This window comes from Marmota monax, unplaced genomic scaffold, assembly GCF_021218885.2.
Source record: "Marmota monax isolate L192 unplaced genomic scaffold, Marmota_monax_Labrador192_F-V1.1 WCK01_AAM20220418_F8-fsc00253, whole genome shotgun sequence".
NCBI lineage: Eukaryota > Metazoa > Chordata > Mammalia > Rodentia > Sciuridae > Marmota > Marmota monax.
In genome coordinates this window covers 1,420,918-1,444,617 of record NW_026695237.1, presented here as the reverse complement: position 1 = coordinate 1,444,617, position 23,700 = coordinate 1,420,918, and the positions used below count along the sequence as shown (strand labels likewise).

The 23,700-nt window shown below is 45.5% G+C and overlaps 1 protein-coding gene across 9 annotated transcripts in view; it reads left to right on the top strand.

The window, feature by feature from the left end:
* Window positions 1–22,898, top strand: part of LOC124089446 (E3 ubiquitin-protein ligase RNF185) — a 110,211-nt gene extending 87,313 nt beyond the window's left edge. For 8 of the 9 annotated variants that reach the window (XM_046439485.2, XM_046439487.2, XM_058577419.1 and 5 more), the window contains 14 exons: window positions 2,079–2,214; window positions 2,950–3,059; window positions 3,730–3,918; window positions 5,543–5,648; window positions 5,969–6,165; window positions 8,056–8,242; window positions 9,152–9,238; window positions 10,921–11,052; window positions 11,245–11,301; window positions 13,729–13,794; window positions 14,817–14,991; window positions 15,732–15,787; window positions 17,284–17,441; window positions 21,122–22,898. In XM_046439485.2, the coding sequence (XP_046295441.1) occupies window positions 2,079–2,214; window positions 2,950–3,059; window positions 3,730–3,918; window positions 5,543–5,648; window positions 5,969–6,165; window positions 8,056–8,242; window positions 9,152–9,238; window positions 10,921–11,052; window positions 11,245–11,301; window positions 13,729–13,794; window positions 14,817–14,991; window positions 15,732–15,787; window positions 17,284–17,441; window positions 21,122–21,266 (1,801 nt within the window). In that variant the 3' untranslated portion in view covers window positions 21,267–22,898. Of the gene's footprint in view, window positions 1–2,078; window positions 2,215–2,949; window positions 3,060–3,729; window positions 3,919–5,542; window positions 5,649–5,968; window positions 6,166–8,055; window positions 8,243–9,151; window positions 9,239–10,920; window positions 11,053–11,244; window positions 11,302–13,728; window positions 13,795–14,816; window positions 14,992–15,302; window positions 15,661–15,731; window positions 15,788–17,283; window positions 17,442–21,121 lie in introns of those variants that run through there. The other variant, XM_058577421.1, reaches the window with a different exon arrangement.
* Window positions 22,899–23,700: the final 802 nt, after the last annotated feature.

Below are 23,700 nucleotides of genomic sequence, written 5' to 3'. Positions count from 1 at the left end.
AAGGGGATTTTCAGGGTCCTGCTTCTCTAGACCTCCTTAGCTTGGCAGCTTTTCACAGCTGTTTTAACTCATTCCTGTTTCCTATCTCTACTTCCTGCAGTGCTTGGAAGTAGTAGCATCACTGTAATCTCTTACCTATATCATTATCATCTTTTTTTAATATTTATTTTTTAGTTTTAAGTTGGCACAATGACTTTATTTTATATTTATGTGGTGCTGAGGATTGAACCCTGTGCCTCATGCATGCTAGGCAAGTGCTCTACCACTGAGCCACAACCCCAACCCCTCATTATCATCTTTAATTAAAGTTAATATTTGTTGAGTTCCTGCTGTATTAGGCCTTTTATATAAGCTATCTATACATTTAATACATAGTATTTCATTAAATTTCCTAGCAGTCCATTCTACAGATAAGAAAATTGGATCAAAGAAGTGATCTTCCCAAGACGACATAAGTTGTAAGTCGCAGGATCAGAATTTAAACCAAGAGGCAGCCCACACTGCCTCTTAGAAGAGAGGATGTGGCCAGTGTAGGTAATGCAAGGCCTTGAGGATAAGAATAGGGTGTCTACATAAAAAGAGAAGGGAGACCAATAGAGTAGAGGAACAGGATCAAGAGGGAGGGAAGAGGGGAGGACTTGGGGAAATTCTGGGGAAAAAAATTTTATGTCCGTGTACAAATATGCCACAATTAATTCTGCTTTTATTTATTTACATAAAATTATAATGCTCTAATTAAAATACTACTAATAAAAGGAAGATCAGTAGAGCAGTGGATCAGAGACAGACAGGAAGAAAAGGAAATGGGAGGTACTTTAGAATGAGATTGCTCAAATTACATAATGCATCAGGCTGTGGGCTGTGGTTGTGGCTCAGTGGCAGAGTGTTTGCCTGGCATGTGTAAAGCACTGGGTTCGATCCTTAGCACCACATTAACAACAAAAAAAAAAATAGAATAAAGGCATGTTCATCTACAACTACAAAAAAATTATGTAATGTGCTTGTAGAACAAATATGTCACAGTGAATCCTACTAATATGTTTAATTGTAATAGACCAATAAAAATCATTTTTAAAAAATTGGGAGTTTAACCATGCATAGTGGCATGTACCTATAATCCCAGCTACTTGGGATGCCAAGGCAGGAGATTCCCTTGAGGAATTTGAGGAAATATTGAACAATATAGTGAGATAGCAAGACCCCATATCCCTCCTAAAAAAATTAGTTGAATATAAATACTTCTCCCTTCTTATCAATATTAACTTTTTGGAAGCATCAAGATCAGTTGCCCTGGGGCTGGGACTGTGGCTCAAGCGGTAGCGGGCTTGCCTGGCATGCGGGCGGCCCGGGTTCGATCCTCAGCACCACACACAAAGATGTTGTGTCCACCGAAAACTAAAAAAAAAATTAAAAAAAAAAAAGATCAGTTGCCTTATAGAATAACCTACATTAAGGATTTGCCTGATGAGCTTCTTTATGCTTACATGTTTTTTGGCAAGAACATTTTATCATAATGCTGTTGGTAATGGGTAGGTTTTTGTTTCTTGTTTTTTTATTTTTTGTTTTTGTGGTGCTGGGTATTGAACCCAAGGCCTTGTGCATGCAAGGCAAGCACTCTACCAACTGAGCTATATCCCCAGCCCATGGGTAGGTTTTGAAGAGTGAAAATGATTGAACTTTTTTGGCCTATTGAAATATCTGTCTAGATCTAAGGTTCTTAACTAGAGTCATGAATTGGCTTTAGGGAATCCTTGATACACACACACTCCACACCAAATTATATGCACATTTTCCTTATATGTTCATTTTTCTGGGGGAGGTTTCTTGGCTCTTTTTAGATTCTCAGAAGGCTCCAAGACCCAAAGACTCTGCTTACAGAGGCCGGCAGTGCAGAGCTAGCTCCAGGAGCCTCATTCACTCTGAACCAGCTTCCTTTGGGGAGATGGCACTAAGCTATAACTTTCCCACTTCCTGCCTCTGAATCAAAGAGAGGACTGTTGAACCTGGGAGCCAGGAACAACCTGTGTGTATGGTGGCAGGGATCTAAGGGCATTTCTGTTCTTGTCTTGCCTCAACAGGTGTTCAGAATGCCAGGATTCCCTCACCAACTGGTACTACGAGAAGGATGGGAAGCTTTATTGCCACAAGGACTACTGGAGGAAGTTTGGGGAGTTCTGCCATGGGTGCTCCCTGCTAATGACAGGACCTGTCATGGTGAGTGGGTCCCTGCATCTCTGCCCTTCTTGGTCATTGCAGTCTATTGACAGTGCTTCCAGTTCCCTATGGTCATCATTTTTGGACTTCCTATCAGTCAGGGTCTCCCCTTCATTCATTCTACCAACAGGTGTCTATTGTGAACTTATTAACAGCTATGATTCTTTCCTCAAAGATTTAACAGTCCAGTGTTGGGAGTGGGTGGATAGACAAAGGAGGAGACACAGTACAGTGGAATAAGGACCTTAAATGAAAGTATTACAGATTGATAGGAAGATACACCTAGGTTGTTTTCAGGGATCAGAAAGGGAGAACCTAGAATGAGTTGGCCGAAAGTTTCTGTCTCCCTTACCTGCTCTAGACAGAAGGCTTTAAGTATAGCCTAGACTTGCCAACCCTGTGTTGAAGGAATGAGCCTTTGTAATGCATGTGATTATTTCTAGGAATGCATTCTCATGACTGAGATCAATGTATACATACACACGAACGCACACACACACATTTATTTATTTGTTGTTTATTTTAACCTTGAGGAGTGACAGGAGGCACCAATCTGATACTTCTTTTGGAAGCTCTATGTCAAGGATTAAAAGGCTGGATTTTAATTCTTTATTAGAAAGAGTAGATTTTTTACTGGGGTTTATAGAGCTCTGACTTGAAGTCACTCACCTATCCCTCCAATAACAGTGATGACTCACTTTTTCTCTCTGTACCCTTCTCCCTACCTGATCACAGGTGGCTGGGGAATTCAAGTACCATCCAGAGTGTTTTGCTTGTATGAGCTGCAAGGTGATCATCGAGGATGGGGATGCATATGCCCTGGTACAGCATGCCACACTCTACTGGTAAGATGGTGGCCCTGTGTCTGTTCTCCTCTACAATGTGGCCAGGAAAGAGGTGCCTGTGGCAGCATGAATTGGGTAGAAAGACTGTTGGTGGTCAGAGCACCAGATTCCTATCATAGCAATGCTGTGAAACAGCTCTGTTGTCCATAAGCAGAACCATTAACATCTCTGTGCCCTCTGTCCTTATCTACCATCTAACCTCACTCTACCCTGAGATCCTCCCAGAGTAAAGATGCTCTCCAAGGAAGATCTCAGACCATTAAAGGCAAAGGCTCCTTAGAGCTCACCTGTCTCACCATATCCGATTACCTTGATTGACAAAAGAAGTGTGTGTGTGTGGTGGGGACTGAGGGAGACAGGACCTGGAGCAAAGTACTTAAAAAAAAAAAAAATCAAAAGCAGAGCAAGAAAACAAAGATCATCTCACCCCTAGGTGAGGGTTTTTCCTAGTACACCACCCATTGCAGATCCACTTCACTATCCCCAGTGCCAGCCCACCCCAGAGAATCCAGTTTCCTCTATCTAATAGCCATCAAGAATAATGACAGAGGGTGATGATGACCCTGTAGATAGTATTGGTTAAAGCCACCTGGTCCAGTATTGAGGGAACTTCCAGTGGGGGGTCTGGGGAGCCTTCAGGAGCTCAGCCCCCTTTGTGTTCTCTCTCCAGTGGAAAATGCCACAATGAGGTGGTGTTGGCACCCATGTTTGAGAGGCTCTCCACAGAATCTGTTCAGGACCAGCTGCCCTACTCTGTCACGCTCATTTCCATGCCAGCTACCACTGAGGGCAGGCGGGGCTTCTCCGTGTCTGTAGAAAGTGCCTGCTCCAACTATGCCACCACTGTGCAAGTGAAAGAGTGAGTATGTTAAGGAACTCTTCAGTGCAGTCCAAAGATGTGCCTGAAAGAGCTCAGAATTCCAGAGTCTTATGCAAAGCTCCCTTAATCCTCATCTCCCATCTTTTCCTGGAGCTCACTATATAGTAAGCACACCTGGCCCTTGGCACTTAGAGTTCTTTTTAACCTAGACTGCTTCCTATCAGATGCTTAGAGCCAGAGTCTCTCATTTTCAGGTGTTAGATTTTAGATCATGTTTGTTCTTCAAAATTATCTGACTCAATTAATGTATATTAGTTTGATTATCATCTGTTCTCCTGACTAGAATGTAATATCCAGAGGAAATTGATTTGTCTTATTCAATACTTACATGCCCAGGGACTGGAATAGTGACTAGCATTGGCAGGCATTCTTTTATTATTGTTTTGTTGTTTGAGTAAATGAATGAATGTAGAAAGGAAAAAATGAGATCCGTGGCCCGAAGAGGATAAGACTCCATCCTAGGTCCAGGCCAAGGAAAAGATAAAGGGTCATGTTCATGCAATACCAGTAATCAGACACCAGTGCCATTACCCTGTAAATATTGCTTGTATGTGTTCGGCATGAAGTCAGAGCTTACAACATAGGTGAGAAGTATTAGGATTGACGAAATCAGGAGGAAGTAAGCTTTGCTTTTCAGTCTCATTAGAAAAAAAAAAGAGGGGGAGCCAGACATGATGGTGCACTCTGAAATCCCAGTGTCTTCGGAGGCTTAGGAGGATCAGAAGTTTGAGGCCAACCTTGGCAACATAAGACCCTGTCCCAAAAATTTTAAAAAAGTATGGGATATAGTTTAGTAATAGACTGCCCCTGGTTTCAATCCCCAGTACTTCAAATAAAAAAGAGGGGAGGGAATTGTATTCAGGGCAGAGGAAGAGAAGCATCTCTACAGAGCGGGGAGTTTGTGGTTTTGTCTGTTGTTGATTGACAGTAACCAGAGAAAGGACTATTAAGCATGGAGGACACCTGTAATCCCAGCAACTCAGAAGGTTGAGGCAGGAGGATCACAAGTTCAAAGCCAGCCTCAGCAACTTATCCAGACTGTCTCAAATTTAAAAATTAAGAGCTGGGGGTATACCAAAAAGCATACACAAAAAACAAAAGAGAGACTAGAAAGCCTGGATTATGAAGATCCAGCAGGTTCATTGAGGGATTTAATCAACAAGGTGAAGTGACCAGGTTGACCTTTTAGAAGGATCACTGGTATAGAGGTTACATGGGAGAAGAAAGAGTCTAGAGACATAGAGACCAGTTAGGAGGCTGTTGCAGTGATCCAGGTAAGATGTGTTGGTAACTATGGTGATGGAGAGAAGGCAGGATTCTCAGAAATGGGCAGGGGGTGGGGGGAGGGAGGGAGGGAATGAGGGAACTCCAGAGAGGAAGGTGATGTCCAAGTTTCTGGTTTAGACCACTAGGTGAGTGCCGATGCTCTTCACTGAGGTGGAACATCCTGCAAAGGATGTTACCTTTCTGTTGGGGGGAGGGGTGCCTGGGCCACATGGATCAGTGGGGCCTGGGGTCTGGTGAACCTTCTCTGCTCAAGCATAATTGGTTCTGGTGAGTTTTTAGGATATCTTCATCCTGCTTCAACTCCTGTCTGGCTTAGGGTCAACCGGATGCACATCAGTCCCAACAACCGCAATGCCATCCACCCTGGGGACCGCATCCTGGAGATCAATGGCACCCCTGTCCGCACACTCCAAGTGGAGGAGGTACAGCATGTCTTGTCTGTCTTATGGGGGTGGGACATGAAACAGACCCTCTCAGAAGATTAGATTGTAGCCATTTCTTTGTCTTGGCACTGAGCCTGTGGCCACTAGTGACCTCCTTTGTTACTAGCAGGTTCTTAGGGCAGCAGATGACAGGGCTGCCAGAATGTCAGGCAGAGGTTACTCTGAGGCTGCTGGTATCTGGAGACCACCATTAGCCAAATGGAGCATTGGCCACAATGCTTGGCTCATCTGGGATGGCAGTGGATAGCCTGGGATGGGGCAGCCTGTGGGAGCCAGCCTTACACTGCTCTTGGCCATAGGTGGAAGATGCAATTAGCCAAACAAGCCAGACACTTCAGCTGTTGATTGAACATGACCCCGTCTCCCAGCGCCTGGACCAGCTGCGGTTAGATGCCCGGCTTTCTCCCCACATACAGAATGATGGACATTCTCACACCCTCAGCACTCTGGACACCAAGGACAATCTGGAGGGGACACTGAGGAGACGCTCCCTGAGGTGCCACCTCCCACCCCAGCTCTATTCTGTCCTGTGTTTCAACCTCCGAAGCTGAGCTGACTTTTGAAGTCCAGCAACATTAGAAGGAAACCATCTGGCCAGGAACAGGCTATGAGGGCTTATATTGACCCAGCTACCCTATGGGAATCACTTTTTATAGCCAAGGTCTATGCAGACCCAGCTGCTTGCCAGGTTTTCTTAGAAACAAAAGTTAGGCTCTCTCCACTGAATTCCTGAGCTAGAAAAGAAGTAGTGATGTTAAACACTAAAGGGCAACATGGAGGAAGTATGGGGCTCAGAACTGGGAGTATAGGCACAGGTAGGATTGAATAAGTATATATAATGAGCCAGGCACAGTAATTCATGCCTATAATACCAGTGACTCAGGAGGCTGAGGCAGGAGGATCACAAGTTACAAGCCAACCTGGGCAACTTAGTGATACCCTGTCTCAAAAATAAAGTAAAAAGGGATGGGGGTATAGGTCAATGGTAGAGGACCCTATGTTCAATCCTCAGAACTGCCAAAAAAAAAAAAAAAAAGAAAAAGAAAAAATATAGTATATATTAGGACTTTAAAAATAATAAAGCAAAGCAAGAGGTGAAGTCAAGTTGTTTTAGTTTGAGGAAACAATCACCCCATACCTCAGAGTCTGCCATATCTGTGGAAGGGAGCAATCACCTATGTGCAAGCCCCAAGTGGGAGGCTTATGGAAGAGGAGTCAGTTATCTCACATTTATATTAGGATTAAATGTGGAGAGGGACAGATTTGTACAGTGTTGGTTGGCCTAGGGTCAGCACCCAGTAAATGTGAAATATTATTAGGATCTTTAGAAATCCAGTTCTTTAGCCCCTGGTCAAACAGGCAGAGTTAGTCAGGGCCCTCTCGGCTGGCCTCTGTTGGAAACAGGATTCTTCCCACAGGTTGTTCCCATCACTCCTGGCTGACTTGGCGTCAGTCAGCATGATGGAGTTAGTAGAGGCAGAGCACCAAAGGCAGAGAAGGTCTATAAATGCATGACCTGGAAAAGGGAAGATATGGGGGGCTGGAGATCAGCTTAGATACCTTGAGGGCCATCACACAGGAGAGAGGGAATGACGGAAAGTAGATCCAGCAGGTCCATTATGTGCTCTTGTGGGCATGTTCAGTGGGAAGCAAAACAAAAGAGCAAGAACAAGCAAGCCTGTGTGGCAGGACAAGCCAAGAGCCACCCAACCTCAGTCCTCTCTGGGTATCCCAGTAAAGCAGGAGTATACCCCAGAAAGAAGTTTGCAGGGTTTCTGTTCACCTAGTGCTGTGATCTTCAGCCTCCTTGTCCTTTCTTCAGTAAATCAAAGTAAGAGTCATCAATCATTACTGCTCCCAGATAATTCTGAATGGTAATATGCTGTCACTATAACCTGATTAGTAACTTGAATCAAGCAGATATGGGAGGTAGTCTATAATGCTGTAATATGTTGGACATTATAAATTAATATAATCTAGTTAATTCTTCCAGGTAGGAAGTACTCAGAGTTCCCCCTACCACCTTTTTTTTCCCCTCCCACTCTGTCTCTCTCTCTGTCACACACACACACACACACACACACACACACACACCCAGTTTTGGGAATTGAATCCAGAGCCTCATGCATGCTAGACAGGTATTCTACCACTGAATTACATCCCTAGCCTCCGTATTTCCCATTTTGAATTTATTATGCTTAAATAAACTTCTGGTGTCTGCAACTCAAAAGTAGCATCTGTCGATATAAGAGCCCCTGCTCCCCAGTAATAATATCTGAACTACAGATTTTGGAACAAATGGATTTACCTGAGGTTTCTACCTTGAGGGTATTCTGACTGGTCTCTGAGGACTATCTCTTCTACCCTCATTTTTCCTCATCCTCAGGCGCAGTAATAGCATCTCTAAGTCCCCTGGCCCAAGCTCCCCCAAGGAGCCCCTGCTGCTCAGCCGAGACATCAGCCGCTCAGAATCCCTCCGCTGTTCTAGCAGCTACTCACAGCAGATCTTCCGACCATGTGACCTGATCCATGGGGAGGTCCTGGGAAAGGGCTTCTTTGGGCAGGCCATCAAGGTGAGCATAGACAGCAGCTTCTGTATTTTTCTGCCCCCCACCTCTCTTGCCTTCTTTTGGGGAGTCCACACTCCACACTGTGCAGGACATCAGGCCTCCTTGGCTGCAGTTTATGATATAAGGGTTGCCCTGCCCCACCCTGCCCTAGCCATCTAAAGGCAATGTCACTTCTATAGTGAGCTTGTAGCTCAGGAGACCAGGGTTGGGATGAACTTTTCTGTCAGTGGGGGTGTATAAAGTACCCACAGGCCCCAGTGCTGGTCATGCTGCAAGGAAGAGATGGGGGAATGGCTCCTGCCACCCTGTTTACCTGGTAAACAGCCCAGGGACTAACTTCTTTCTCTTTCTCTCCTCCTCCTCTGCTGAAAGCTGGGAGGGGGGGTCAGGTAAGCCATGTATCTCAGCTTGTGGGGCAGTGGGGCTGGAGAGTTCACCCCACCCACCCTGTTCCTTGGTGCATGTCTGTGGCACTGACCCTCCTGCTCCACCAGACTTCTGTTCACCCAAGTGACTCACTCCAGTACCAGATGACCAGAGCCCCTGCTTGGCTTGGCAGTGTCCCCTCCTGCCTCCTTCCCTACTTTCCTTCTCTGGATTCTTGCCTCTCCTCCGCGCATGCCCAGCTCTCCAGGGAAGAGGGTGTACTTCCCTCAGAGTCCCCTGTTGTCCCATGCTGTGTCCTCCACATGTGGACTCTGTTGGTCTTATGTGGCTCAGTGTATCTTCAAGGGATGGGACAGCCAGTTGCTTAGTTTTTGTTTTTTTGTGGTGCTGGGGATTGAACCCAGGGCCTTGCGCATGCCAGGCAAGCACTCTATCATTGAGCTATACCACAGCTGTAGATTTCCACAAACAGTTCTCCAGAACTGCCTCTGGTTTCTGCATAATTAATAGTCATCCTCTCTGTAGGTGACACACAAAGCCACAGGCAAAGTGATGGTCATGAAGGAGTTAATTCGATGTGATGAGGAGACACAGAAGACTTTCCTGACTGAGGTAAGAAAGTAGGGTTGGAGCTGCCACTGTGCCTGTAGTCTATACCACTACGGGGAATGAGGCAGGAGGATTCCTTGAACCCAGAGTTCAGGGGCCAACCTCAGCACTGTAGTGAGACCCTCTCTTTTTAAAAAAAGAAAGAGCCAGGCATGGTGGATCACACCTGTAATCCCAGTGGCTCGGGAGGCTGAGACAGAAGAATCGTGAGTTCAAAGCCAGCCTCAGCCACAGCAAGACTAAGCAATTCAGTGAGATGTATCTCTAAATAAAATACAAAATAGGGTTGGGGATGGGGCTCAGTGGCCGAGTACCCCTGAGTTCAATACCCAGTACCAAAAAAAAAAAAAAGCAGGGGGGCGGGGTCTGGGGGATGTAGCTCAGAGGTTAAGTTCCCCTGAGTTCAATCCCTGGTACCAAAAAAGAAAGGCTTGGGGGGAGGGAGGGAGGGAGGGAGGGAGGGAGAAAGTGGTGTAGGGGGTGGGATTTTAGTGTCACCATTGGAAGAGGGTTAGTGGTTTCAAGAGAAAACTTAGTTTGGAATCACTGTCTTAAAGACTGAGCAGCACTAGAGGAATATCTCTATCCCCTCTAAATTATAGCATAATTAATTTGTTCAATGAAAACTTATTTAAAAACAGCACAAAGCCAAGCATCATGGCACATGCCTGTAATCCCAATGACTCAGACTGAGGCAGGAGGATTGCAAGTTTGAGCTGGCCTCTGGCAACTTAGCAAGACCCTGTCAAAATAAAAAAAAATTAAAAAAAAAGAAAGGGGGGCTGGAGTTATGGCTCAGCGGTAGAGCACTTGCCTCGCATGTGCTAGGCCCTAGTTTGATCCTCAGCACCACATAAAAATAAATAAATAAAATGAACATATTGTGTCCATCTTCAACTGAAAAAAAAAGAAAAGAAAAGAAAGGACTGGGGATATAGCTCAGTGTTAAAGCCCCCACCCCCACCCCTAGGTTCAAGCCCTGGTACTAAAAAAATAAACAAGCTGGGTACAAGGAATGTGATAACAAACAAGATGTGGTTCAGAGAAACTCTCAGACTATGAGAATGATGGATTAAAAAAACAGACCAGTTTAATTCCCCACTTAGTGCTACTGTCACCAACTGAACACCCTATAGGGTGCCTAGAATAGGACTCCCAGAAAACTGACACCCCTTGATAATCTATAGTTTTTACCATCCCTCCCATATTCCTCCATGGAGGAGCTTCAGTTGGGAATGCCTGTATTCTAGGTGCTACTCCCCAGGCCTTTGTTTCACTCTTGGGCCCTTCCACTCCAATTCACCAGCAAAGTTCCTAGAAAGGCAAGATCCCAAGGGCCAAGCCTATAAGGCCGTCCCCATCCACATAGTGGTGTTCTTCCCTCTCCCTGATCCTAGTGCCTGGCCACATCATATAAGATAGGAGAGGGGCTGGGATTGTGGCTCAGCAATAGAGCGCTCGCCTAACACAGGTGGGACTGGGTTCAATCCTCAGCACCACAAATAAAGGCATTGTGTTGTATCTATCTACACCTAAAAAAAATAAATAAATATTTAAAAAAAAAAAAAAAGATAGGAGGCAGGAGAGGCAGTTCATGCTTGCTGAGCTGACTCCCTGGCAGGTGGAGGGAAGAGGACTTGGTGAAAAGTTAGCCATCCACCCTCTGGCCTTCTACCCTCACCCAGGTGAAAGTGATGCGCAGCCTAGACCACCCCAACGTGCTCAAGTTCATTGGTGTGCTGTACAAGGACAAGAAGCTGAACCTGCTGACAGAATACATTGAGGGGGGTACACTGAAGGATTTTCTGCGCAGTGTGGTGAGCATACTGCCCCATAGTCACCAAGATCCTTGGCAGGCTGTTCAGAGTGACACCTGTGTCCCCAAAGATCATGTTGGGGGGAACAAGCACAGACAGGGAGGCTGCACTGGCATATGCATACTATGCTGACCCATGGAGCCTGCACCATTTGTGGCCACAGCCTCTGACTGGCATTCCCCCACCCTGCAGGACCCATTCCCCTGGCAGCAGAAGGTCAGATTTGCAAAAGGCATCGCCTCCGGAATGGTGAGTCCAATCTAAAATTCTGCCATCACAGGAGTAGGGAGAAGTGTGAAGATTCTGGACTGCTCTCGAAGACAGATACCCCTTCCTGTACATATTGTGTAGGCTGGGTCATTAAAGAGCTGTTAAATTTCTCTCTCAGTGCCAATGAAATTGCTTCTGGCCAACTGTTCTCAGCCCAAATCCTTTTCTCAAAGGATTCCAAATCTCTAAGGATAAATGGGGAATGGACCAGGTAAACTACAGAGGCAAACCATAGCACAAGATGGCCTGGTCTTGCTATCACAGAGGTGTTCAAGTGCTGAGAGCCCTTGAAGCAAGCAGAGACCTCACTGCCTAGGAAATCAGAAGGAAGAAATGAGTTCCCAATGAATTCTGAAGGATGGGCTAGAATTAGATTAAAGTGCACATTAGCAGAGAAGCCCAGAAATTTAGGTGATGACAGCAGCAAAAACCTGGGAGGATAAAGGAAGAAACTGTGTATATTCCCAGGAATTAATGATCCAATCTTATCAGTCTTTACAGTTGGCAAGTTCGAAGTGCTTCGTATGTGCCAGGCACTAAGCTGAGGGATTAACACATGTGAACATGTTTATTCTTCACAACCCTCCATTTCCAGATATGAAGCTGAGGCTAAATTTTTAGAGACAGGGCTGGAGTCCTGGGCTGGTTAGTCTGACCTATCCACATCTGAGATTTTAACCACTGCTCTTTACATGAGGTCCATGAAGGCAGTATTAGTTTGAAACAGTAGATTAGAGTTCCTATGTTTCAAAAGATAAATAGATTTTTGTAAAATATTTATTAAAAAATAACTAAAAAGTTATAGGTGGACACAATATCTTTATTTTATTTTTATATGGTACTGAGGATCGAACCCAGTGCCTCACACATGCTAGCCGGGCACTGTGCCTCTGAGCCACAACCCCAGCCCAAGACAAATAGATTTTTAAGCACTTTTTAAGTAATGTTTCATTACCATAGCCTCATCTTTTCCAAGGTGAGTCTGGAATGGTCCGTAGATTGGGATAGAATTGGGAGAGTCTCAGAAGGGATTGTTGGAGAGGGACAGTAAAGCATTTCAGATTTCTAAATTAAGGTACCAAAAATAAATTAATTAATAAATTAAGGTACCAACAGAGGAACATAATGGAGTCTAAATGGAGAAACTGTTTGGCAGTGAGAGAACAGGAGTTGGGGAAAGAGTCAGGGTAACTTGAGATACCTGATGTCGCAGTGATGGTCAGGGAAAATCTGGGATTGGGAAGGCCTTGCATTGGTGCCTCCTGAGACTGATCTGCTAGCAGAACCTTCCACCATCTCCTGATAGGAAACTATTTCTTTGAGGCAGCAGGTTAGGGATGGGCTGTTGGTCACCTAGTCATCTGCAGAAAAGGAGCAGCTGGAGTTGTGGGACAGAAAAAGCATCCATGTAATGGGTAGAAAGATGGCTTTGAGAAGGGCTGACACTGAGGAGGCTAGAAGAGAAAAAACAGGTATACAAAGGTCTTAGGAGCAGGGAACATGGAAAAAGTGCCTACAGCCTTTGAGCAAGGCAGGCAACCAGATCATGAGCTCCAGTTTTGAGTGTGTTGCCCCAGGTGTGAACAGTTCCAGGAGGCTAGAGGCTGGAAGCAGCATTGCAGGGGCCTGGAGAAGGAGCAGTGGCTCTTTTTGCATTTGCAAGGGTAGAGAAGGAAAAAAGAAGTGATAAGAACCAAGGTGGAGCCCTGGAGAGGGAAAATAACTAACAGGAACTTGTTTAAAAACATTTAGGTAGAAGAGGGAGAAGAGGGTGGGATGGGGATATGACTCAGTGGGAGAGCACTTGCCTAGCATGTCTGAAGCACTGGTTTCCACCCCCAGTATGGGGGAGGGGGAATGGGTGACGTTAAAGTATAGGTCGAGTAAGGAGAGTAGAGTCTCAGGGGAAAGGTGTCATGAACATAGAGCTAGTTAGACCAGGAAGGAGGTCACTTCTTCTTTATCACAGGCAGGAAAGGATCCAAAATGGCTGAAGTCAAGAGATTCAAGGTACGGGGAAAGGAGGGAGCTTACATCTGAAGGCATTCATTTCAGATGGCCTTGATCTAAGTAAAATGGGTAGACGTGATAGGGAGCTGCAAGGGCCATGACCCCATGGCCCAATGGAATTGAGGACTTAAAGAGAGAGCAGTGAGGTCTTAGACCAGCTTTGTTAGTGACTGGTGAACAAAAAGATGGGCAGGAGATGGCAGCAGGGAGGGAGAGGAAACCCAGGCAGCCTTTGTCTTCCAGTTGGTGTTGGAACAAGAAGTAGCTGTGGCGGGGGCTTGAGTCCACTGTCCAGGTTAGGTTCTGAAGCTAGGCAGGGTTGCCCTGGGAATAGAGCAGTTTCCAGAATCAGAGTGTGGTTGGTTTACTGGCCTTTGACTGGTGTTTCTGTTCTAGGCCTATTTGCACTCCATGTGCATCATCCACCGGGATCTGAATTCACACAACTGCCTCATCAAGTTGGTATGTCCCTCACTCTGGGCCTGGCTGGAGCCTCCCTAGGGCCAGCCCTCCTGAATTCCACGTCACCAAGGAAGCTGAGCATGGGTTCTGACTTCAGGCTACAGGTGTTGCCTGAGGGCTCCTTATCTTGCCCTTCCTGCTGCTTACAAGGCACTCCTGTCTTTTGGAAGTTCCCAGACACATGCAGATACAATGTGACCTCTTTGAATTCTTTTAACTAGAAGGGACCTCATGGCTGGGAGAGGTGGCTCAGTAATAGAGCTCTTACAAGGTACTGGGGTTGACCCTTAACACTATAAAAAGTTGGAGGGACCTTAGAAGTTCTTTAATAGCATATAGAACCCTGATGATTTGCCATTTTTTGCCCCTGTAAAACAGCTCATTGCTAACCCTGTTTTATAGCATTTGAACCTGAAACCTCAATCTGAGGCTACAGAGCTAATAAATTTACAGTGACCAGTTTGAGGCTAGCATTCCTCCCACAACCCCTCAGCTGTGGTTGTTACACTATTGTTACTCCTATTGACTTGCAATCTGGCTTCCCTGGTGTCCACCAACCGGCCCTAGCCCCCACTCTCTGGACCCACACAAAACATTCTTAATCCCTTCTCGCATGACTGCCCTGTAGCTATCTCACCAAGTCACCCCCACTGACTGCCTCCACCTTATCATTTTCTCTCTTATCCTGGTTCTAGCAACTACCTCAAATCTTTTTTGGAAAAAGGCAGAACAGGAAAAAACAAAACAAATCCCTGTCCCACCTTTAAATTCCATTCTACAGGTTCCAGAGTCCTACTCCTCCAGGGTTGCTGTGGTTCTATTGTAAACCTTTTCTTGAGCTGGGAATCTGCCAACAGCATACACCAGACTGATAGAAATACAAACGCACAGCCACATCTATTTTTACTGTGACTCTCCTTTGCTGTGTACCTTTGCTCCCTTTCTCTTGCCTATGCCCACACCCCACAGCCAGGTTTGAGAACATCCCCCACCAAGTCCTGACCTGGTCCTTGTCCAACCAGGACAAGACTGTGGTGGTAGCAGACTTTGGGCTGTCGCGGCTTATAGTGGAAGAGAGGAAAAGGCCCCCAGTAGAGAAGGCCACCACCAAGAAACGCACCTTGCGCAAGAATGACCGCAAAAAACGCTACACAGTGGTGGGAAACCCTTACTGGATGGCTCCTGAGATGCTGAATGGTGAGTCCTGAAACCCTGAAGGGAATGCCCCTGAATGAAAACAAGCCACATCTTGTAGCTGAGCCCCAAGAACTTCTGGGGAGGCCTGAGAAGTGTAGGGCCAGACATCCAGAGCTGGGGGCTTGATGATTTTTAACCTTCAGCAGGCCAGACCTTATAAACTCCTTCCTCCCTGAGCTTATGAGTGGGCGCTGATTATTGTGCTTGACATAGGGTAAAGTCTGGTTTCACAAAAGACTGGCTTTTGCACCCCAAGGGTGGCTGAGAACTCAGTGTATTCATTGCCCAACCTCAGCTTTTCCTCTCTCCAGGCTGAGAACTGAAGTATGGTGCCCCCTGGTGGATAATACTCAAACCAGCCCAGGCATTCTTGAAAGGCACAGGATTGAAAGGCCTGATGCAATTCTTTTCAGAGTCTGAGGCCCAGAGAAGTTCAGTGGCTTGCCGTGGAACACACAGCTGGCTGAAAGCAGAATCTAAATGAATGTGGGTGCAATTCTTTTCCCCTGTACTATGCAGTTGCATCTGGGCAATGCTGTATAAAGTCTCTCCAAGGCAGGCCACTCAAAACTGAGTAGAAATGATTTTCAAATGGAACCCATATTGGGCAGCCTTTGGGGCATCCCCCAGAACCTGTTCTGTAGTCCTGGTTTTTGTCTCTGGTTTGGCTTGACCTTACACCCAGTGCAGAGCAGGTAAGAGATGTAAACTTAACAGCCTACTCTCCTCTATTCCCCAAGGAAAGAGCTACGATGAGACAGTGGATGTCTTCTCTTTTGGGATCGTTCTCTGCGAGGTGAGCTTTGGCATAGAGGCCGGGTCTGAGGCAGCAAGCCTAGCAGCCCTGCCTCATTTCATGTTTGAGGGCCTTTCCTCCTAGGGATGAATAGCTCACCATAAAATCAATGTGATATAAAGTTTTAGTATTTGTAATGCATTCCACATTTGAGTCTCATTGGTCCTATGAGAGGACTAAGGAGGTTGTTTCAGGTGAAGAAATGGAGGCTCAGAAAGGGGCAGTGGGTAGTTCTTAGTCACATGGAAGTAAGGGGCAGATGCTCAGTTGACATCAGAATTCCAGTAGGAAGCCAGGTGTGGTGACACACACCTGGAATCACAGTGATTTAGCGGCTGAGGCAGAAGGATCACAAATTTGAGGCCTTGGAAGCTTAGCAAGACCCTGTCTCAAAAGTGTTTAAGAAGGCTAGGGATATAGCTCAGTGGTAGAGTTCAATACCCAGTACTGGTTTTGAAAAATTTTTAAAAATTACCAGTAGGAAAGGCAAAGGATTGTTCATGTGCTGTTAGTTTTTAGGCCAACTGTAGCCTTTTCCAATTCCCCTCTGTTCGTTGTTCCCCAGGACCTAAACCCATCAACTGGAAGTACCAACCCTGTGGTAGGAACCACTGGATACAGACTGAATCTTGGAAAGATTCCTGCCTTTAGCAATTTAGCAGTCATTCAGCAACAGAGCTCAGTATATCCCAAAGCACTCAGTCAACAACCTGCTTAGTCCTCTCATAGAACCAATGAGACATTTGAAGGCTTCTGTCATTTCCACAAAGTTGTGAGTGGGAAGGAAAGGAGAGACTAAGAGTGGTTACAACAATGAAGGAAAGTTTTTGTTGTTGTTTTAGTAATTTTCTTTGTGGAGTGCAGTGGTGTACAGCTTTAATCCCAGCTATTCAAGAGGAAAAGGCAGGAGAATCCCAAGTTCCAGGCTAGCCTGGGAAACTTAGCAAGACCCCCATCTCAAAATAAAATTTTTTTAAAAAAATTGCTGAGGATGTAGCTAAGTGGTAAAGAACTTGCCTAGCAAGTGGAAGGCCCTGGGTTCATTCAATCCCCAGTACTACCCAGAAAAAAAAAAAAAAAAAAAGATTCTTCTTTAATAGATGTCAATTGAGCATCTGCTGAGTACAAAGGATTAAGCTGGTGCCAGAGTTTCAGACATGAATCAAACCTAGCCCCTCACCTCACAGAGCCTTGACTCTAAACACAGCCATAAGAGGAACAGGCAGGGCAAGTTGGGATGAGTGGAAGTTGGGAGCCTTTAGGTGCCAATTTAGAACATTGTCCTTCTGCTGTCTTCCATACCCTCCTTAGTAACCAGATTCTCCGTGGAAAGAGAGGTCTGGATTAGCAAATTCTAGAGAGATGAAAGCAAGCAGCTCTCTAACCTAGTTTTTACCACTCCTTTTGTGCATCCTTCTGTTCGCACACCAGCATCCCTTTCCCCTGCCATATAGCTGCCTTCTATAGTCCTTTCTAACCAGCTATTTTATCAACAGATCATTGGGCAAGTGTATGCAGATCCTGATTGCCTGCCTCGTACACTGGACTTTGGCCTGAACGTGAAGCTTTTCTGGGAGAAGTTTGTCCCCGCAGACTGCCCCCCAGCCTTCTTTCCCCTGGCTGCTATCTGCTGCAAACTGGAGCCTGAGAGCAGGTTGGTATCCTACCCCTTTCTCCCAGCTTTAGGGTCTTGGGATGCTTCTCCAGCCTTAAGTCGCCTCCAAGATCTTCTCAGGCACAAGGGGCAGCAGAAGCATTGAGCTCAAGAATGCACCTGTCAAACCCTGAAGCTACCTGACAACTCTGACATATACCAGGTTTGAGGGGAGAGAGACAAAGGCATAGTATCAAGTGAGCTGGATGGGACACAGAGACACAGCTATTAAAGGAAAATTTTCTGGATTTTTTTTTTTATTCTGAATTACATCTCTAGTGCTGTTTTTTATTTTATTTTGGGACAGAGTCTCATCTAAGTTACCCAGACTGACCTTGAACTTGCAATCCTCCTGCTTCAGCTTCCCAAGTAGCTGGAACTACAGGCATGTGCTACCAAGTCTGACCTAAATCAAAGTTTAAAAGAAGAAATGTGGGGCTGGAGGTATAGCTCAGTGGTAGAGCCCTTGTCTAGATATGGCAGCCCTGGGTTCAATCCCCAATGCTACAAAAAAATTTTAAAGTGTTAGGGTTGTAGGTCAGTTGTTAAGATTGCTCAACTAGCATACGTGAGGCTCTAAGTTTGATTCCTCAGCACACCCCACCAATTTTTTAAAAGTAATAATAGAAGAAAATTCACCTAAGCCATTCTAATACAAGTGACTTCATGCTTTTATATTTCCCTGTCCATAAATGTGCATTTTTTCATAGTAAATAAAATTTTTTATTTTGCTCTGCATTTTCCTACTTACTACCTAGTCTTCTTCTTTATCACTTTTGTTGGCAACATGAAATACTATTAAGAGACTGAACGTATTATAATCTATATAATGTAAATGTTCAGGTTTTTCCAGTTCCTCATTATAATAGGTACTAAACTGGGAGTGTAGCTCAGTGTTAGAGCGCTTGCCTAGCATGCTTCAGGCCCTGGATTCAATCTCCACCACCCCCGGCAAAAAAACAAAACAAAACAGTAGGTACTAACTACAATGAGCAACTTTATGCATTAATTTTTTCTTTTCTTTTGTTTATTTTTTTATTTACTAGTACCAGGGATTGAACCCAGGAGCATTTAACCACTGAACCACATGACCAGCCTGTTTTTTATTTATTTTTTATGTGGAGACAAGGTCTCACTAAGTTGCTTAGGGCCTTACTAAATTGCTATGGTTGGCTTTAAACTTGCCTCCTGAGCCACTAGAATTACAGGCATGTGCCACTGTGCCTTGCCCGTTTATTCTTTTAAAAAGTCTTAAATTGGACATGGTGGTATACACCTATAATCCTAGCAACTTAAAGGGCTGAGGCAAGAGGATCACAAGTTTTGAGGCCAGTCTCAATAACCTAGTGACACCCTGTCTCAAAAAATAAAAAGGGCTGGGGTAGGGTGGGGCTGGGGATATAGCTCTATTGGTAGAGAGTGCTTGCCTCGCATGCACAAGGCCCTGAGTTCAATCCCCAGCACCCCGCCTCCCAAAAAGGGGGAGGCTTTGGGGGCTGGGGTTGTAACTCAGTGATAGAGCACTTGCCTAACACGTGTGAGGCACTGGGTTTGATTCTCAGCACCACATACAAATAAATAAAATAAAGGTCCATCGACAACTAGATAAAATATTTAAAGAAAAAAAAAAGGCTGGGGATTAGCTTGTAACTCAGTGGTACAGCACTTTCCTAGTATGCAAGGCTTTGGGTTCAATCCCTAGTACCATGCACAAAAAAATGTCTTCTTAAAATTGCCTTAATTCTTCTCAAGTGATGGCTTTCAATATTACCAGAGTTAGCCCACATCTTTTTTTTAATATTTATTTTTTAGTTGTAGTTGGACACAATACTTTATTTATTTATTTTTATGTGGTGCTAAGGATCGAACCCATGGACTTGCCATGCAAGGTGAGTGCTCTACCACTGAGCCACAACCCCAGCTCTAGCCAATATCTTTTTTAAGTTCATGCATTAGAAAACTAGAATCCTTGTTGTCTTCTTGCTATCAAATATCAAAAATCATGGGGCTTGCCAGGCACAGTGGCGCACACCTATGATCCCAGCAGCTCAGGACTGAGACAGGTGGATCTCAAGTTCAAAGCCAGCCTCAGCAAAAGCGAGGCATTAAGCAACTCAGAAACCCTATCTCTAAATAAAATACAAAATAGGGCTGGAGATGTGGCTCAGTGGTCAAATGCCCCTGAGTTCAATCCCCGGTACCAAAAAAAATCATGGGGCTTGCCAGATATGGTGGCATATGCCTATAATCCCAGTGACTCAGGAGGCTGAGGCGGAGGATCATAAGTTCAAAGCCAGCCTTGTTTCAAAAATAAAGTTAAGGCCTGGGGATGTAGCTCAATGACAGAGCACCCTGGATTCAATCCCCTGTACCTCAAAAAAAAAAAAAAGTCATAATCATAGTGCTGAGAATGTAGCCCAGTGGTAGAGTACTTGCATAGTATGTGTGAGATTCTGTGTTTAATCCCCAGCACCACACACACAAAAACAAACAAACATTTATTATGTTGGACCAGGGATTTTTGGGTATTCCAGGCACACATTTCTACCACAGAGCCATATCCTCAGTCCTTCTAATTCTTTTATAGTCCAAAAGACAGCAATCCTTCAATAACAACAGTGTTAACAACTTTAAAAAAAATTGTGGGGGCTGGGGTTGTGGCTTAGCAGCAGAGTGTTCTAGCACGTGCAAATCCCTAGGTTCGATCCTCAGCCCCACGTAAAAATAAATAAATAAAGGTATTGTGTCCAACTACAACTGAAAAATAAATATTTAAAAAAATTGTGGAACTACACAATATTTGTTTGTTAATATCCGTTCTGAGTCATTCTAAATGCCTGTGTATATTCCAAAATATATATATTAAGTGCCTACCGTGTGCTAGGTGCAATTCTAAGTGCTTGAATTACAGCACTGAAAAAAACAAAGGTGCCTACCCTCATGGAGTATTCTAACAAGGAGATTGGGGCTGAGGATGTTGCTTAGTGGTAAGCACATGCCTCCCAAGGGGAGTTCATAAACAACAGAATATAAACTATATTGAATATTTAGAAGGTGACAAATGTTGTGAAGAAAAAGTCAATCCAAGAAAAGAAGATTGTTTAGGGTACAAACTTTAATTTTAAACATGGATTGCTGTCTTCTGGACTATAAGAGAACTAGAAGGGCTGAGGATATGGCTCTGTGGTAGAATGCGTGCCTGAAACACCCAAAATCCCTGGTCCAACATGATAAATGTTTTTTGGGGGGGCCTTGCTAAGTTGCACAAAGAAAGTTTTTTGGTTTTGGGGGCCAAGATTGAACGCAGAGATGCTTAACCACTGAGCAACATCCCTAGCCCTTTTATTTTTCAGAGATGGTCTCAACTTTGCTAAGTTGCTGAGGTTGATCTCAAAGTTGCAATCCTCCTGCCTCAGCCTCCTGAGTCACTGGGATTACAGGCATGTACCAGTGCACCCAGCTGGGCCCACCTTCTCACAGTGTTATCTTTAACCTTTACAGTAATCCTGTGAGGGAACAGTAACATATTATGCCCATTTCTCATGGAGGCATAAGGAGGTTAAAGTATTTGCCTGAGGTCATAACCAGGAAGTGACTGAGCCTCTGCCTGGATTCCTTTCATACCACCCCATGGTCCTACTGATTTCCATCTGCCTTTAATTCATCCCATTTTTTTCTAGACCAGCATTCTCAAAACTGGAGGATTCCTTTGAGGCCCTTTCCCTGTATCTGGGAGAGCTGGGCATCCCACTGCCTGCAGAGCTGGAGGAGCTGGACCACACTGTGAGCATGCAGTACGGCCTGACCCGGGATTCACCCCCCTAGCCCCAGCCCAGCCCCCTGCAGGGGGGCGTTCCACAGCCAGCACTGCCCCTCTGCGCCCTGTCCCTGCTGTGAGCAGGGCTGTCTGGGCTTCCTGTGGATTGGCGGCTTGTTTAGAAGCAGAATGAGCCATCTCTACTACCTCCCCAGGAGGCGAGCAGGCGCACACCAGGAAAACACATCTCTCTAGGTTTTGGGGCCTGGTTACTGTCTGTAAGTCCAACACTCGCCTGAAAGCTGTGAAGAAGAAAAAGCCTGGACTCTGGGCCAGGAGGAATCTGTTACTCGGGACCCCTTGGGAACTCCCTGGCAGTGGGATTCCAGGAGGCTCTTGCTTACACTAATTGACATGACTTGGACCTGCTGGGCAGGATCCCAGGGTGAACCTGCCTATGGGCTCTGAAGTGTCTGGACCAGCTGGGTTGAGGAAGGACTTCAAGTAGGAGTGTGGATGAGAGGAAGACTGGTGGCCAAGTGGCACTTGAAGGGTATAAAATGACAGTGATATTCCCCATTTCCACTCCATGTTCTGAGTAGGGTGTGAAGAGTCCTATAGTGTATGATGGAACTGACAAAGAATCTAAAGAGGGTTAATTCATACTATCTGCCAGCGGGTGGCTCTAGCCAGCTTAGGAACCACATCAATGTGTGAGGATCTTCCACTTTGTGTTCTCAAAGTGTACTACTAGAGACTGGCCAAAAAATTCTGGGTGGCATCCTTTTCTCAACAAGCAGTCACCAAGAGCACAGAAACTGACTGGGGGCTAGAGAGAAATAGGTTCTGTCCTTTAGAAAACCCATATCCTGGCTTCAGTCACTCATAACTCGTACTCTGGTGGGTTCCTCAGTCAGAAGCCCGAGACATTTTACCTAGAACTAGATGAGTTCTGGAGGATTGTATGGCTTTGTCACAGGCCTAAGGTCTGAGGCGGGGGTTGGGGGTGGGTGTCTCACAGTCTCTTGGCCCCACCCTTATTATAACCACTGCTCACCCATCAACATTCCTATTCCAAGTAGCAACTTGGATTGTGATGAGGTGGTGGCAGAATCTCAGATCTAAGACACTGAGACAGCTCCCTGAGCTTGGCCATCTGGCTTCTACCTCCCTTGTAGGCTGGCCCAGCTCATAGCTCCTGACTATGCCTCCTGAGCCACACTCCAGGGCCACGGGCACTGGAAAGCCCTGGAGGTACCCTCCACCTTGGTTCCCAGACCTCAAGGGATTCTACAGCACAACTAGATTTGCCTCTCCTAAGTGTCTGTGAGCTTGCACCATATTTAACAAATTGGGAATGGGTTTGGGGTATAAATGCAATGTGTGGTGGTTGTATTGGGGGTGGGGGTGTGTGATACAGAAGAGTGGTTGCTGTTAATATTGTTGTATCTATTGGGTGATATGTGAAATAATGTACATAGACTGGATGAGTTGGGGGATGTCATTTCTGGCCAGAGTTTAGACTATACTTCTGTGTAGAGATTGCAGGTTTGCTGTAGGGTTGAGTCCTGGACTTCCAGCAGCAATGTGGTTCAGCATTGTATGGTTGGTTGTGCTTTATCTGTCCCCAGCAAGTGTGGGAGTGGTGGGCCTGACCTGGGCCATTGAGACTAAATAAATAAATTAAGCAGTTAACATAACTGACAATACTGAGAGTGAAAAAGTGACTTGGGGCCTGACTCGGAGACATAAGTGTGGAACATCTTCTGGCCACCTTTCCATCCAGGCCATATGACTCCCCATAGCAGGGGGTTTTCACACTCCCAAAACTAGTTCCCATCTCCTGAGGCAGACCTCAGCCTGCTCCAGAGAATGTGCACATCTTACCTGAGGCAGCCCCTTTTGGGAAATAGGGCTATGACCTCATCTTGGCTCCACAAACTACTGTGCTGGCTCCCACCTGCCAGCCAAGTCCTCAGGAGCCCTCTACTCCTACCTCCTAATATATGAACACATACAGCCTGGGTTTCCTGGCTTTGTTTCCACAGGGCTATGTACCATCTTAGTGATGGGGAGAAACACATGCATTTATCCCACCCTGTGTGTAGGAAGTGCGTCTGGTCCTGAGGGATGTTATGGAAGACTGACCATGGGGCAAGTTGATGCTGCCTGTTTATGGGCATAATATAAATCCATAAACCCAAAGATACAAAGATAATTTTTCCTTTGTACTCCCCATAGCTTGAGGAATCCAATGTAAGGGCAAAATTTGTTCCTTGAAAAAACTGATGACAGAACTGTAGAACAATATCTGGGCATGGGCAGAGGACACCTTGGGTATACCTAGAGCCTGAGCACCTATTGCTAAAATCCCCTGCCAGAAGTCCAAAAAACATTCCTGTGTTATAGCTTTCGATCTAGAGCCCTAGGATTCAGCCACAGACAGCTTCCTCCGCCAAAGTCTGCTCCTGGCAGCCCAAAGATCCATCCTTCTCAACCATA